This window comes from Lissotriton helveticus, chromosome 7 (assembly GCF_964261635.1).
Source record: "Lissotriton helveticus chromosome 7, aLisHel1.1, whole genome shotgun sequence".
NCBI lineage: Eukaryota > Metazoa > Chordata > Amphibia > Caudata > Salamandridae > Lissotriton > Lissotriton helveticus.
The window spans coordinates 1,432,609,575-1,432,622,633 of NC_136068.1; the positions used below are offsets into that span (position 1 = coordinate 1,432,609,575).

General features: G+C 45.1%; 1 protein-coding gene across 2 annotated transcripts in view; it reads left to right on the forward strand.

Moving 5' to 3' along the window:
- The window catches only part of ABCC3 (ATP binding cassette subfamily C member 3), a 708,094-nt gene that overhangs the window by 538,126 nt on the left and 156,909 nt on the right, over positions 1-13,059 (forward strand). For both annotated transcript variants that reach the window (XM_078654774.1, XM_078654775.1), the window contains exon 22: positions 3,421-3,628. In XM_078654774.1, the coding sequence (XP_078510900.1) occupies positions 3,421-3,628 (208 nt within the window). The remainder of the gene's footprint in view (positions 1-3,420; positions 3,629-13,059) is intronic.

Below are 13,059 nucleotides of genomic sequence, written 5' to 3' on the forward strand. Positions count from 1 at the left end.
CCCCTCTTGTGGGGGAGGTGAGGTGAAGCCTACTCTTCAGTGCCCTCCAATCAGGGTCAGGGATTGTGCCCTCTCCCCTACGTGGGGTGAGCACACAAAGGGTGTAGTCCCCCTAAGGTCAGTAGCCCATTGGCTTCTACCTTGCTACCCCAGTAACAGCCCTAAATAAAGTATTTAGGGGCACCCCTGAACCCAGCTCATCAGAATTGATGACATACCAAGACTGGAACCCAAAGACGGTGCAGCAGTGAAGAATCCAGGCACCACTGACTTGGCCCCAGCCTTACCGGCCTGCCTGCAGCTTCGAACCCCACTGCGGAGAAAAAGACTGCCCCAAAAAGGATCAGCCACCTCCAGACTTGTTGAAGACTGATCGCCTGCTTCAATAAAAACTTGAGACTTCTGTAGACAGCAGCCCTGTCCACAAAAGATGATTAAGACCCTGCGAAATCAAGAAACCCTGCACCTGAAACTATGTACCTACCATCCACGACCCATGTCCAGAGGACCCACCAGTTCTGAAGTGGTTCTCCAGTGATCCTGACCTCGAAACCATCGAGGGTTGTCACCTCTAAGGTCCAGTGTCGACGTCTGTAGCCTCTTCATGACGACCACCCTCAACCGCGACTTGCCCGGTAAGGAAAAACCTGATGTCCTCAGACACCCTTGCATTTTACTTATCTGCAATTGCTAACATCATTTTCGTCATAGGTTTGCATGGCGTGTTTTTTCTCAAAACCTTTTTTTGAGTGTTGACTCTGCCTTGTATTGCAATTAGTGTCTCTAAATCAGTTGTCCTGCTTACTGATGTACTGCAGTGCCTAAACTGTGTTATTGGTTTGTTTTGCACAGTTAGAAAAGTAACTAGAAAGTAATCTGAAGTAATTACAAGCATTCTAAAGAGTTTACAACCTATTTTCTCTCCTACAAAGTAACTTGTATGCTTCTACAAAACCAGTAAACACCGTATTTTAAAAAGTATTATGGTTTTGAACGTATCACTTAACTGCTACTAAGTAAATCCTGGTTCTAGCAATAAAAATAACAAAGTAACGACTTTTTATACAAACAATTGGTCTGGGTTCAGTCTTTGAGTGTTTGACATTATTTCTTGCCTGAGTGTGTATCAACAAATGCTTAACACTACCCTCTGATAAGCCTGCCTGTGCAACCACTCTACCACAAAAGAGAGTTATGTATTTTCTTCCTTAGCCTGTGCTATACCTCTGGTGATCCAATGGGCCCTGTGCACACCATACCTTACTTTGGTATAATATATACAGAGCCAACTTCCTACTGTGAATTATTGTATTTTTCTGCTGTATCTATGACTAGTAGAATTTAAGATGGATTTTGTAGCAAGATACTCTGAAAGGTGGCTTAACATGTCAATTATCTCTACAAATAATTCTAATAAAGCAACTGTCTTGCCACATTTTCATTTTCAAATTTTCATTATGGTTTTTTACATCAAAATTACTTGACAGTAGCAAAATACTGGGGCCTAATTCTGAACTTGTCGAAATGATTATGTGGTAAAATCACCTAGTGGGAATTTTCTTTACAAGCTGGGCAAAGTATTATCGGAGACTGGCTTTACTTCCCATTTTTGAGTATTACTGTTCATACAGTGAAAAAGCATTGGTGTTGGTTGAGTCCACTGCCCAACCTGTCTTCCTCATGAAGAGACCACCAGATAACTCCTGGAGGAATTTGTGCAGGGGGAAAGGACCATAAATGTATTCACATATTTTGCCTAACTTGTAAACCAAAATCTGGCGCCAACAGGATTTGTGCCCAGCTTTGGATTGAACTGTAGACAGTTTTGGTAAAGCAGGAATCATAAGACATCGACTGGTTGAAAGATTAGCAAAATAATAGCTACAGTTGTGGACTAGGAAAGTCTAAGGTCTAATGTCCTATCGCATTGCAAAGTCCTCCAGACAGTAACATCTTTCAGTGATGCTTGTGACAGTGACTGTACTTCCTCAGAGCCATACTGCATGGCCACATGTTCTCTCTATTGTTCAGATAGCATGATTCCAGATCCTTCATCCTCATCTCAATGAATCCTGTGCTGCTGATCCCACAGATATGCACTTGGTTCATTGGATAGGAAAGCTGTAGCCTGAATTTTAAACCTTAACTTTAAGAGGACCAGTCTCCATCAGTGCAATCTGGATTTTGCATGCAGCAGTCCAACAAGTTTCTTAAAAACATATTTGTGGTTCTGCTGAATGCTGGGCTTGAAAACTACAAGAATGATCTAGTTATTTCACCACCAGCCCACACTTCCGACCTCTTTCGCTCACTCTTGCAGGTTTTTTTATTGATGCTTTCTCCCTTTATTACTATTTTCCTGTCATTACCTTCCTCATGTCTTTTCCATGTTTGCCTTTTCTCTGGTCAACGTCTGATAAAAAATAAGTCTTGAGTCCCAAACATTTCTGCATGTCACAAACATCTACAGCCACCAGCACAAATAAAGCACAGTACGCTCTAAATTCTGTGATAAGAGCTCTACTGAGCACACAGTCACGTATCTTGAAGATTTTCAGAACAAAAAGAAATTAGAGGCTAAACCCATCGACAGAAGACACCACTCTGCACAGCCAGTTACCCAGGCACACCAGTAGCCCATGTAAGTGATGAACATAGTACTGTCCAAAAATCCTGTAACACCAAAACAGGATAGCAAATCAGAAGCAGCATATATGTACTTAACGTATGAAATACTTTTGGCCAGATTCCAATCTTGCTTTGGAAGGGCTCCAAATAGAATCCGGCAAGCCCAAATCTGTTCCGGAGTCCTTGTTTCCAACCGAATCGTACCCTGTTCCGAACAAGCGAGTACGATGCCCGGAAGCCGTATGAGCTTCCAAATCTGTTCCAAAAAGCATTCGAACTAATCAAGCCATTCGGAGTTGAATAGTACAGCTCAATGAACTCTGTTTCCGAGCAAGCGAGTGCGATGGCTGATTCTAACAGCTGTTCCAAATCAGTCTGACTGAGATGAAACAGCTGTGGGAATCGGTCTTTGGGGGCCACGTGTGGTCCTCCAGATTCGACCACCCTTCCAGACCAAGCACAGTGTTTTCCCCAACCACCCCTTCTTTCAATGGGAGCCTGTGTTCTCGTTCGGCACACAGGCTACCATAGTAGTCAATGGGAGTCTGGCCGAACCGAGTCCGTAAGCATCCGGACAAATTGTAATTGGTTGGCAGGACTCCCAAACTACGAATCGTTCAGAAAGCATTCCTAACCCGATTTGGTGAGATTGCTTTCCTAGCGAGATCGTAATCGGCCCCTTAGTGTATCCAGTCCCAGGTATGAACTTGAGAAGCAACTTATGCCAATTTGCATATTTTCAGAACTTTTCCTTTACTAGTAACGTACAAACTATGCCTTTTTTTTTTACAGGTGAAGATGATCGTGTTCTGGCAGTACATAAAGGCAGTGGGCTTGATAGTTTCGGCATTCATATGTTTACTATATTGCTGCCAGAATGCTGCAGCGATTGGTGCTAATGTGTGGCTCAGTGACTGGACTAATGAACCGATAATAAATGGCACCCAACAACATACAAGTAAGCGTGTAGGAGTCTATGCAGCGCTGGGAATTCTGCAAGGTAGGTTTCCATACAAAATAAGAATTAAATGAGTGGGATCCTCATCTGGTCTGACTTATACACAGTAAAGTTTTTTTTTTAGCATTCCTAAGGTGTGCTATACAATTGGGTGTTTTGTCTTAAAGTACAGCCCTTTTATTTTGTCAGGAAGTATCATATATTCTGAGGAGAATCTACAGCCAAAAATGTCCTCTGCCGTAGGTGTCACTGGTCCAGTGTGATGTGAAAATTCCACCTGCTCCCCCGATTTAACAATGTCTCCAGAATTAGGACAAACTTCTCATTAACATACAGCTCTAAACCAGAACCGTAGTCACTTCACCATGAAACACTGCACTCGATAGGTGTACGGATGATTAATGCAAAATGCTCAGAAGTTCTGTATTTTAGCCACTTTGAGCCTAATTCACAAAGGGAAACATCCACTTTTATTCACAAACTTCTTCACATTCTTATTTTATGCGCAATGTGGAGTATCCCCACATAAAAAGATTTGACAGTTCTATATTTTTATGTGTGAAGACTCCGCACTTGTAAAGATAGCGCACGCAAAGTACCTTTATGAATAGTTTCCTTTTGTGACTCAGGCCCAAAATTTATAGTTTGATATTTTGCTTTCCATGGTAATGTGTTCCACTACTATACAAATATTTTCATAATAATTAAAGTTACTTTTCTACAATACTATTTCACCAATGGGGATTTCTAGATAAATGTAATGATGAAAATACGTGATTAATTTCTTGCGCTAATCCCCTATATCACTCTGGAGGTTTTCTGTTACCTGTCCTAGCTTTTAAGAGTATAATGCAAAAATAACTGTGCAGGAATACGTTTGGAGTTTAGAGTAGAATGGCTGCCTTCAGACTTCAAACATTGCCTGTAAAAATGTTATATTCTTCAATAGGCATTCATATATTTTCAGACTGGTAGGCTGATTTATAACTTGGCAGACAAATTGTACTGCGTCAGGGCCACAGAGTAAACAATTCCGTGGAGTAGCCACCTGCCAAATTTGGAAACGTCCGTCAGCCGGACGGACATTTCTACCATTAACAGGAACTGCCATCAAGATGGTTCTTGTGAATGAATTGGAACTTTGCCGTAAAGCTCCATCAAATATGACAGAGTTGTACTGTAAAGTTTCAAAAGTTTTCTATTTTCAAAAACAAACCCTAAAGTGTATTTTTTGTTTTCGAATATAAAAAAAACAATGCCCCCATCGCCACAGAATTCATCTTCCATGGTGAGAGGGACTTTTCTGGTATTTTTATGCATATCATCTACAGGGTTTACTGACAGTAAAAGTGGCTATATTTCTGCCCATCTAAATTAACATATAACCAATTCTCCGATGGCCCTTATTCCATCGGGCAGTCAAAGAAATGTCCCTGTCCCCTCCGTTGCCAAACTATGGTATGCCTGCTCATAAATTCCGCAGGCGGATGATTATTTTGGAGGTAAGGATACTTTGTTTTCATTGTGATGGTGTATGCTTACTGCCATCATATAAATCAGGCCCTAGATGTTTTTAATATTTCCTTGATTACCAAAATCTTCATTCAGTTGAATGGATACTCAAAACCTTTGTGCGTCTAATTTAACATTAATTTCTTCCTGAACACTAGTCCAAGCATTGACTTTGTGAATGAAGTAAATATTAGATGATTAAAGCAACGTATTATGCAGTAAAAAGCAAAAAATATAGTCGCCTTCAAAATATGTTTTGCACATAACACAAACTCATTTGCAAACATTAGCAAACAATGTTGGTGGATCCTTTGTATACAACATGTATGCTCATCATTGATAGTTTAGTGGCAATAGCAGATAATCTCATTAATGCACAGCCTGGTGGCTGAGTTAGAACTTAAGGCAAACATGCAAAAGGTGAGTGTTATGGCTTTCTACTAAGAGTAGGTTAATACTCTTTACAGGATATGAATTTTATGGTTATAATTATAAACCACTGAGGTTTGGCACTTGCAAATATTATTTTCATAGAGAGAAATAAAAGTTTGGAAGTGTTCAAATTGCTCAACTTCACAAAAGCACATTTCATTCAGTACACTCGAAAATACACCACACTAGAAGAAAGAAGTCTGGACTATCACATAGTACACTTGGAATCAACGACATACTGACTTTTTATGCAGGCGGCTGAGAAGCAAGCATTTCAATAGAATATAGAAGACAGACTTGTGAACCAGGAGACTCAAACCCAGGCATATCATTTAAAGTATCCTTAGATATGTTCCTAGCCATATGTATGTGATGAGAGAATAAAATAAACCTCAGCTAGACAGGACACCGAGAAAATATTGTTTTAGTATTGTTCATAGTTATTTGTGGACAGAATACAATAAAGCTCAGGTAGGCAGGGCACCAGGACAAGATTGTACTAGCTTTGTTTGAGATGCCAGCACCCAAAATGATAGCCTGGGACCACCTGGTGAGCTTGTGAATCATGTCAGCTAAAAGAACATGTTAGAGCCAACTGCTGCTGCATCAAAAAGGTAGGGGGTCAATGAAAGTACAGGGGGAGCTACGTATCTGTAAAGGCTGTGTCTATGCCCAACCCATGGTAGACATTCCACAGTTTTTTTAAGCTTCCCATCAATTCAGTTGGGCAGTTTCTGTTAAAACTTGTTTCTCTAACACATTCACATCATGGCTGTTCTCTCTGCATTATTTTCTTTAAAAAGTTCTAAAGAAGGTGTTTGTTTCTGAGGTACAAACAACCAATATCCTTTACCTGTAGAAAATATTACATGCCCTTACCCTCTCTGCATTATTTTCTTTAAAAAGTTCTAAAGAAGGTGTTTGTTTCTGAGATACAAACAACCAATATCCTTTACCTGTAGAAAATATTACATGCCCTTACCACCATGCCTCACATTGCTGGCTGGCCAGGGAAAATGTATGTTGTAAGGCCTATGCTAAATAAGGCTGGCCTTCAGACCAGTCTTCAAAAGAGGTGGAACAGAATACTTGCCCTGAATTCCAGTCCCTCTGAGAACATTTGGAGACAATGAGAGAAATAGTTTGTAGGCTCTAAAAGAGTTTTTTCATGATGCATCAATGAAAACCTAACACATGGCATCAGTCGACCCCATTTTTCAGAATTAGGCTTGGGAGTGAAATCCAGTGTGCCACTGTCAGAATTTTGTCATTGGTGTCTCTCATGATGGCTGCCTCCTTATGCCAAGCATTACTCACAATATGCCAGTAACAGAATTCTGTCATTTACGATAGTTGTCCAGCATGTCAAAAATAGCTCCCAATATGTCAAGACCAAGAAGGATGGAGTCTTGCATTCCACTTTGTAGATTCTGAATCACATACCTACCTAGAAGAGGAAATACTGACTTCTTACACAGGTAACCAGAAGCAGGCACCAGTCTAGAATATGGAAGACTGGCCCAGGAGACATAAAGGCTGCCTTACAATAGTGTGATTTTCACATGGTTTACCCTCCTCCCACCACTCTATTATGCCAATGTTGCCCTCTCTTGGGTTATGAATTTCATTCAGTAGGCTAGCACCAGCATTTTGCTATGGATACTCCTACATTCCAAAAGTTACCTTCAGTGTGCCTGGGCCATCATTTTTCATGGGTGCCCTACACATGCCTGTGGTGCCCCCATATGCTAGGAATTAACAATATGCCAGTGCCTGAACTTTGCCATTGGTCCACCTCTATGCTGTGTGTGACCCACCTATCAAAAAGTACCTCTAACATGTCTGAACCAGCATGTTGTCATGGTTGCTGCCTCCCTCACCTACACCCTGCATATGACATGGTTGTCCTCCCTTATGTCTAGGAATATCTCCAATGGTCTAGTGCCTGAATTTTCCCATTGATAGCCCGCATACCAATAATTACCTCCAGTATGCCAGGTACTCTGTTTGTCAAAGTCTGCCAAGAAGAATTACTTTCAACATGTCACTGCTAGCACGTGGCCATGACCGCCCTGCTCCCAGCAGAAGAGGTCGCTCAACACGCTGCTCCCTGCTGCTCCCTGCATCGCTGCACCGCCAGACTGCTAAGTGTTCAACTTGCCTTGCTCGCACTAACAGGATTGATTAATTATCGCACTTAGCCCGTAGCGCTAGACTGCCTCGCCTTGTTTTTCATTTAATACATCACTGCTTGTAAAATTGATCGTAGCGCTTGTCTGCCAAGGTGCGCTTTAACTGTTACAAATATCTGTGCTGCCTGTAGATTCGTGCCTGATTGTGCCAGCGCCATTACCGTCTGCTTAGCGCTATTTACGAGTGTTCAGCCCCAATCCTGAAACAAGATCCCTTGCGGCCATTTTAGTTGTTGTTGTTGGGCCTCCCTGACCTGAGCTCCACCCCGCTCCCGCCTCCCAGCTGACCCCCCCCTCCCACGGATACTGTTTACCTCTCTCCACCGTCCTAGCGTTGTGACCGCCCTGCTCCCCGCAGAAGAGGTCGCTCCACACGCTGCTCCCTGCTGCTCCCTGCATCGCTGCACCGCCAGACTGCTAAGTGTTCAACTTGCCTTGCTCGCACTAACAGGATTGATTAATTATCGCACTTAGCCCGTAGCGCTAGACTGCCTCGCCTTGTTTTTCATTTAATACATCACTGCTTGTAAAATTGATCGTAGCGCTTGTCTGCCAAGGTGCGCTTTAACTGTTACAAATATCTGTGCTGCCTGTAGATTCGTGCCTGATTGTGCCAGCGCCATTACCGTCTGCTTAGCGCTATTTACGAGTGTTCAGCCCCAATCCTGACACAAGATCCCTTGCGGCCATTTTAGTTGTTGTTGTTGGGCCTCCCTGACCTGAGCTCCACCCCGCTCCCAGCTGACCCCCCCCTCGCCCCTACCACTGTACACATATGACATATGATCCAGCGCGCAGCGGTAACGCGCAGCGGTAGCGCCGAAGGTAAGCCCGTCTATGCCCGTCCGCGCCTGGACCGCACCCAGTGCCAGACCCCCTGGTTCACGCCATTCCCAAACCACTAGAGTCACATATGATGCCGCAACTCTCCTCGTCCTCAACCCCGGACGCACACCACAATGCTACGAAGCCACCCCAGGACGTACCCACGGCCCATTCGCCTGCCTCTCCTGCAAGTTCAACTGCTTCAGGACCCTCACCAAACCCACTTCATCCACACACAGCTCCGACTCTAACCACCTGAAGTGCATTCTGCTTAACACCCGCTCAGTCCACAGACACGCAACGGAACTCTGGGACCTACTCGACACTGCGTCACCGGACATCGCCTTCCTCACAGAAACATGGATGAACACATCATCAGCACCCGACATCGCCATAGCCATACCGGACGCCTACAAGATTATCCGAAAAGACCGCATCAATCAAACAGGAGGAGGTATCGCCATCATCCACAGGAACACCATCAAGATCACGACCAGCTCCGACGATAATCTTGCAACCGCCGAACATCTCCACTTCCAGATCCACACCGACCCCAGGACCACACTTAGAGGCACCCTCATCTACAGGCCTCCAGGTACCCGCACTCAATTCAGCGATGACATCACGGACTTCGTCAGCCCACATGCCCTCGCCTCCGAGAACTACATTCTACTGGGAGACCTCAACTACCACCTTGAAAACAAACACGACAGCAACACCACCACCCTTCTAGACAACCTGGCCAACCTCGGACTCAAACAACTTGTTGACACCCCCACCCACGCAGCCGGACACACACTCAACCCTATCTTCACTTCCAGCAAGCATATCTCCTTCGATCGCACCACAACTCTCCATTGGACGGACCACAGCTGTGTTCACTTCAGCTACAAAACCACCCTGAACCACAACCGCCCACAACCTATTCCTCGAAGAAACTGGAACAAAATCACCTCCGACCAACTCCTCACATCACTAAACCAAAACCCTCCGTCCCTCTCACTGGACCCAAACCAAGCGGCCACCAATCTCAAGCAATGGATCACCCACAGTGCTGACGAATTAGCACCCCTGAAAAAGCACCAGATCAAATCAGCCAGCAAAAAGGCTCCCTGGTTCAACGATGACCTTAAAAAATCCAAGAAACTACGCCGCACCCTGGAGAAAACATGGAGAAAAAACCCAACCACCGACAACATGGCCACCCTCAAGGCAGCCACCTGCAAACACCACCAACTGATTCGATCCGCCAAGAAATCAGCATTCAAGAATCGCCTCGACAACAACTCTCACAACAACAAGGAACTCTTCAACATCGTCAAAGAATTCACCAACCCCACCGCTGCATCTAACGACATCACCCCCTCCCAAGACCTCTGCGATGCGCTATCCTCCTTCTTCTACAACAAAATTGCTGACATCCACAACAGCTTCGAGAACACCCCCAGCGATCAGCCCCCCCACCCCCCTTTGATCCTACTTCGCCAACTAACAACCTTAGCAACTGGAACCCAATCACCACTGAAGACACCACCCGCCTAATGAACTCAATCCACTCTGGCTCGCCAACCGACCCCTGCCCCCACTACATCTTCAACAAAGCTGACTCCATCATCGCACCCCATCTCCGTGACATCATCAACTGCTCGTTCAACTCTGCCACCTTTCCAGATAGCTGGAAACACGCCGAACTCAGCGCCCTTCTGAAGAAACCCACAGCAGACCCCTCGGAACTTAAAAACTACCGACCCATATCCCTCCTCCCATTCCCGGCCAAAGTCATTGAGAAAGCCGTCAATAGCCAACTCGCCGCCTTCCTTGAATCCACCAACTCCCTCGATCCATCTCAATCCGGATTCCGAGCCAAACACAGCACTGAAACCGCCCTCATCGCAGCGACCGACGACATCCGAACACTACTAGACAACGGAGAAACTGTGGCCCTCATTCTACTCGACCTCTCCGCCGCTTTCGACACAGTCTGCCACAGCACCCTCATACAACGCCTCAGCAACATCGGCATTCAAGGAAAAGCCTTGGACTGGATCATCTCATTCCTCGCTGGGAGAACTCAAAGAGTTCGACTTCCCCCATTCAACTCTGAGGCCACGGAAGTCATCTGTGGCGTACCGCAAGGATCTTCACTCAGTCCCACCCTCTTCAACGTTTACATGAGTCCTCTTGCCTCCATCGCACGTCAACACAACCTCAACATCATCTCTTACGCCGACGACACCCAGTTAATACTTTCCCTCACCAAAGACCCCAACACCGCCAAAACCAATCTTCACGAAGGCATGAAAGAAGTAGCCGAATGGATGAAACACAGCCGCCTAAAACTCAACTCAGACAAAACTGAGGTGCTCATCCTAGAATCTTCCCCCTCTGCCTGGGACGACTCTTGGTGGCCCTCCGCTTTGGGCACAGCACCGACTCCCACAGACCATGCACGTAACCTGGGCTTCATCCTAGACTCCTCTCTCTCGATGTCCAGACAAGTCAACGCAGTCTCATCCTCCTGCTTCAACGCACTTCGCATTCTCAAAAAGATCTTCCGCTGGATCCCCCTCGAAACAAGGAAGACTGTCACCCACGCACTGGTCACAAGTCGACTGGATTATGGGAACACCCTCTACGCCGGAATCACAACAAAATTACAGAAAAAACTCCAACGCATCAGCGAGACTCATATTAGACATCCCTCGCCAAGATCACATCACCGGACACTTAAAAGACCTCCACTGGCTTCCCGTAAACAAAAGAATTACTTTCCGCCTTCTCACCCACGCACACAAAGCCCTCTACAATCTAGGACCCGAATCCCTCAACACCCGACTGTCCTTCTACAAACCCACCCGCCAACTGAGATCGTCCAATCAAGCCCTCGCCGCAGTCCTGCGCATCCGAAAATCCACCATGGGTGGCAGATCATTCTCCTTCCTTGCTGCCAAGACTTGGAACTCACTCCCCACTCACCTCCGCCTTACTCAAAACCACATCGCCTTCAGAAAAGAACTTAAGACCTGGCTATTCGACAAATAATGAACCCCTTCCCCAAGCCCCTTGAGACCCTCCGGGTGAGTAGTGCGCTATACAAATGCCCGAACTTGAACTTGAACTTATGCCACTCTAAACCAAAAATTACCTTGAGTGTGCTGTGGCCAGCAGCAGTCTCACAAACACACCATATACTGATGCACATACTCACACTCACTCCAACTCACTCACCCGTCCTAACTGACACTCCCTTACGCAGACTCTCACACTCATGCCCACCCCTCATTTATTCAAACTCACTAAGACTTCCTCACTCAATCCCCTCACTTAGTTTTTCTTCTACTCACTCACTGTCTCACACTCACTCACTTCCACTCACACTTATCCATAGCAGCAACTGGCCAGGAATCATATCCTAGAAAAAGAAAACAGCAATGTCAGTGTGATCAATGAGGATCCAGACTGTAAAGTAGGAGCAGGATTAACAATACAAATACCTATCTCTTGCCATCTCCCTCATTGTGATAGGGCAGAAATCACAGCCCTGAAAGCACAGTTCTAACATAATCTGGGATAGGTCTTGAGATCCCACTCCTGCTGCTCTGTTGTTACATGGATGCACTGATTAGCACTGTCAGCTGAATTTTAGCAGATATGAGGCATGCACACCACCTCAGCTAAATAATGCGGATGTAGCCTGTCTGACGAGATGTAGCTGAACTACATGCCTCACGCATGTGCCAGCCCAACATTTCTTTGCTGTGGTATGTGTTCTTAAATAGCACTTTTTAGGTAGATTGCATCTCAGCCCCTTCAACCCATCCTTCTCCTGGCCTGTAGAGCGCAGGCATTGCTCATGAAATATTCACAAACATTTGCTAAATTAATTAATAGCAGTGTAGGCAAAGGCTATGGGCCAATGTAGCAGCTATCAGGTAGCAAGGCACTGACCAAACACACTACTGACCCCTCCCATTAGAAACCTGTCAGTTCTTCAGACAATTTACTTTGGGTGTCATGATGCTCCTAAAACTTTCAAAACTAGTTTCTAATATTGGTGGACTAAGTAACACACCATGGGTATACACATTGTGAAAAGAGACATCTAAGGAACTAGGGCCAGATGTAGGTCGGTCGGTAAAGGCCGAAAATCGGTATTTTCGGCCGTTACCGACCGGTATGTAAGAATTGGTATGTAGGGGCATATTTTTACAGAATCGGTAAATTTACCGATTCGGTAAATTTACCGATTCTGTAAAATACAGAATCGGTATTTTTATCGATTCGGTAATTCCCAGATGTAGGTGGGACTCTTCTGAGTTCCAAAGGCCCTACAAATTCGGTATTTTAACACACAATCCAATTGGGTGTTAAAATAACGAATTCAGGTGTGCATGCACATGTGTGCATGCACACCTAGCCATGTGACAGACAGACATGCCCTAAGGGCATGTCTATGTGCCACATGGCGCACATGCCTATTTTTGGGGTGTCAGAGGGTGTCAAAGTGACACC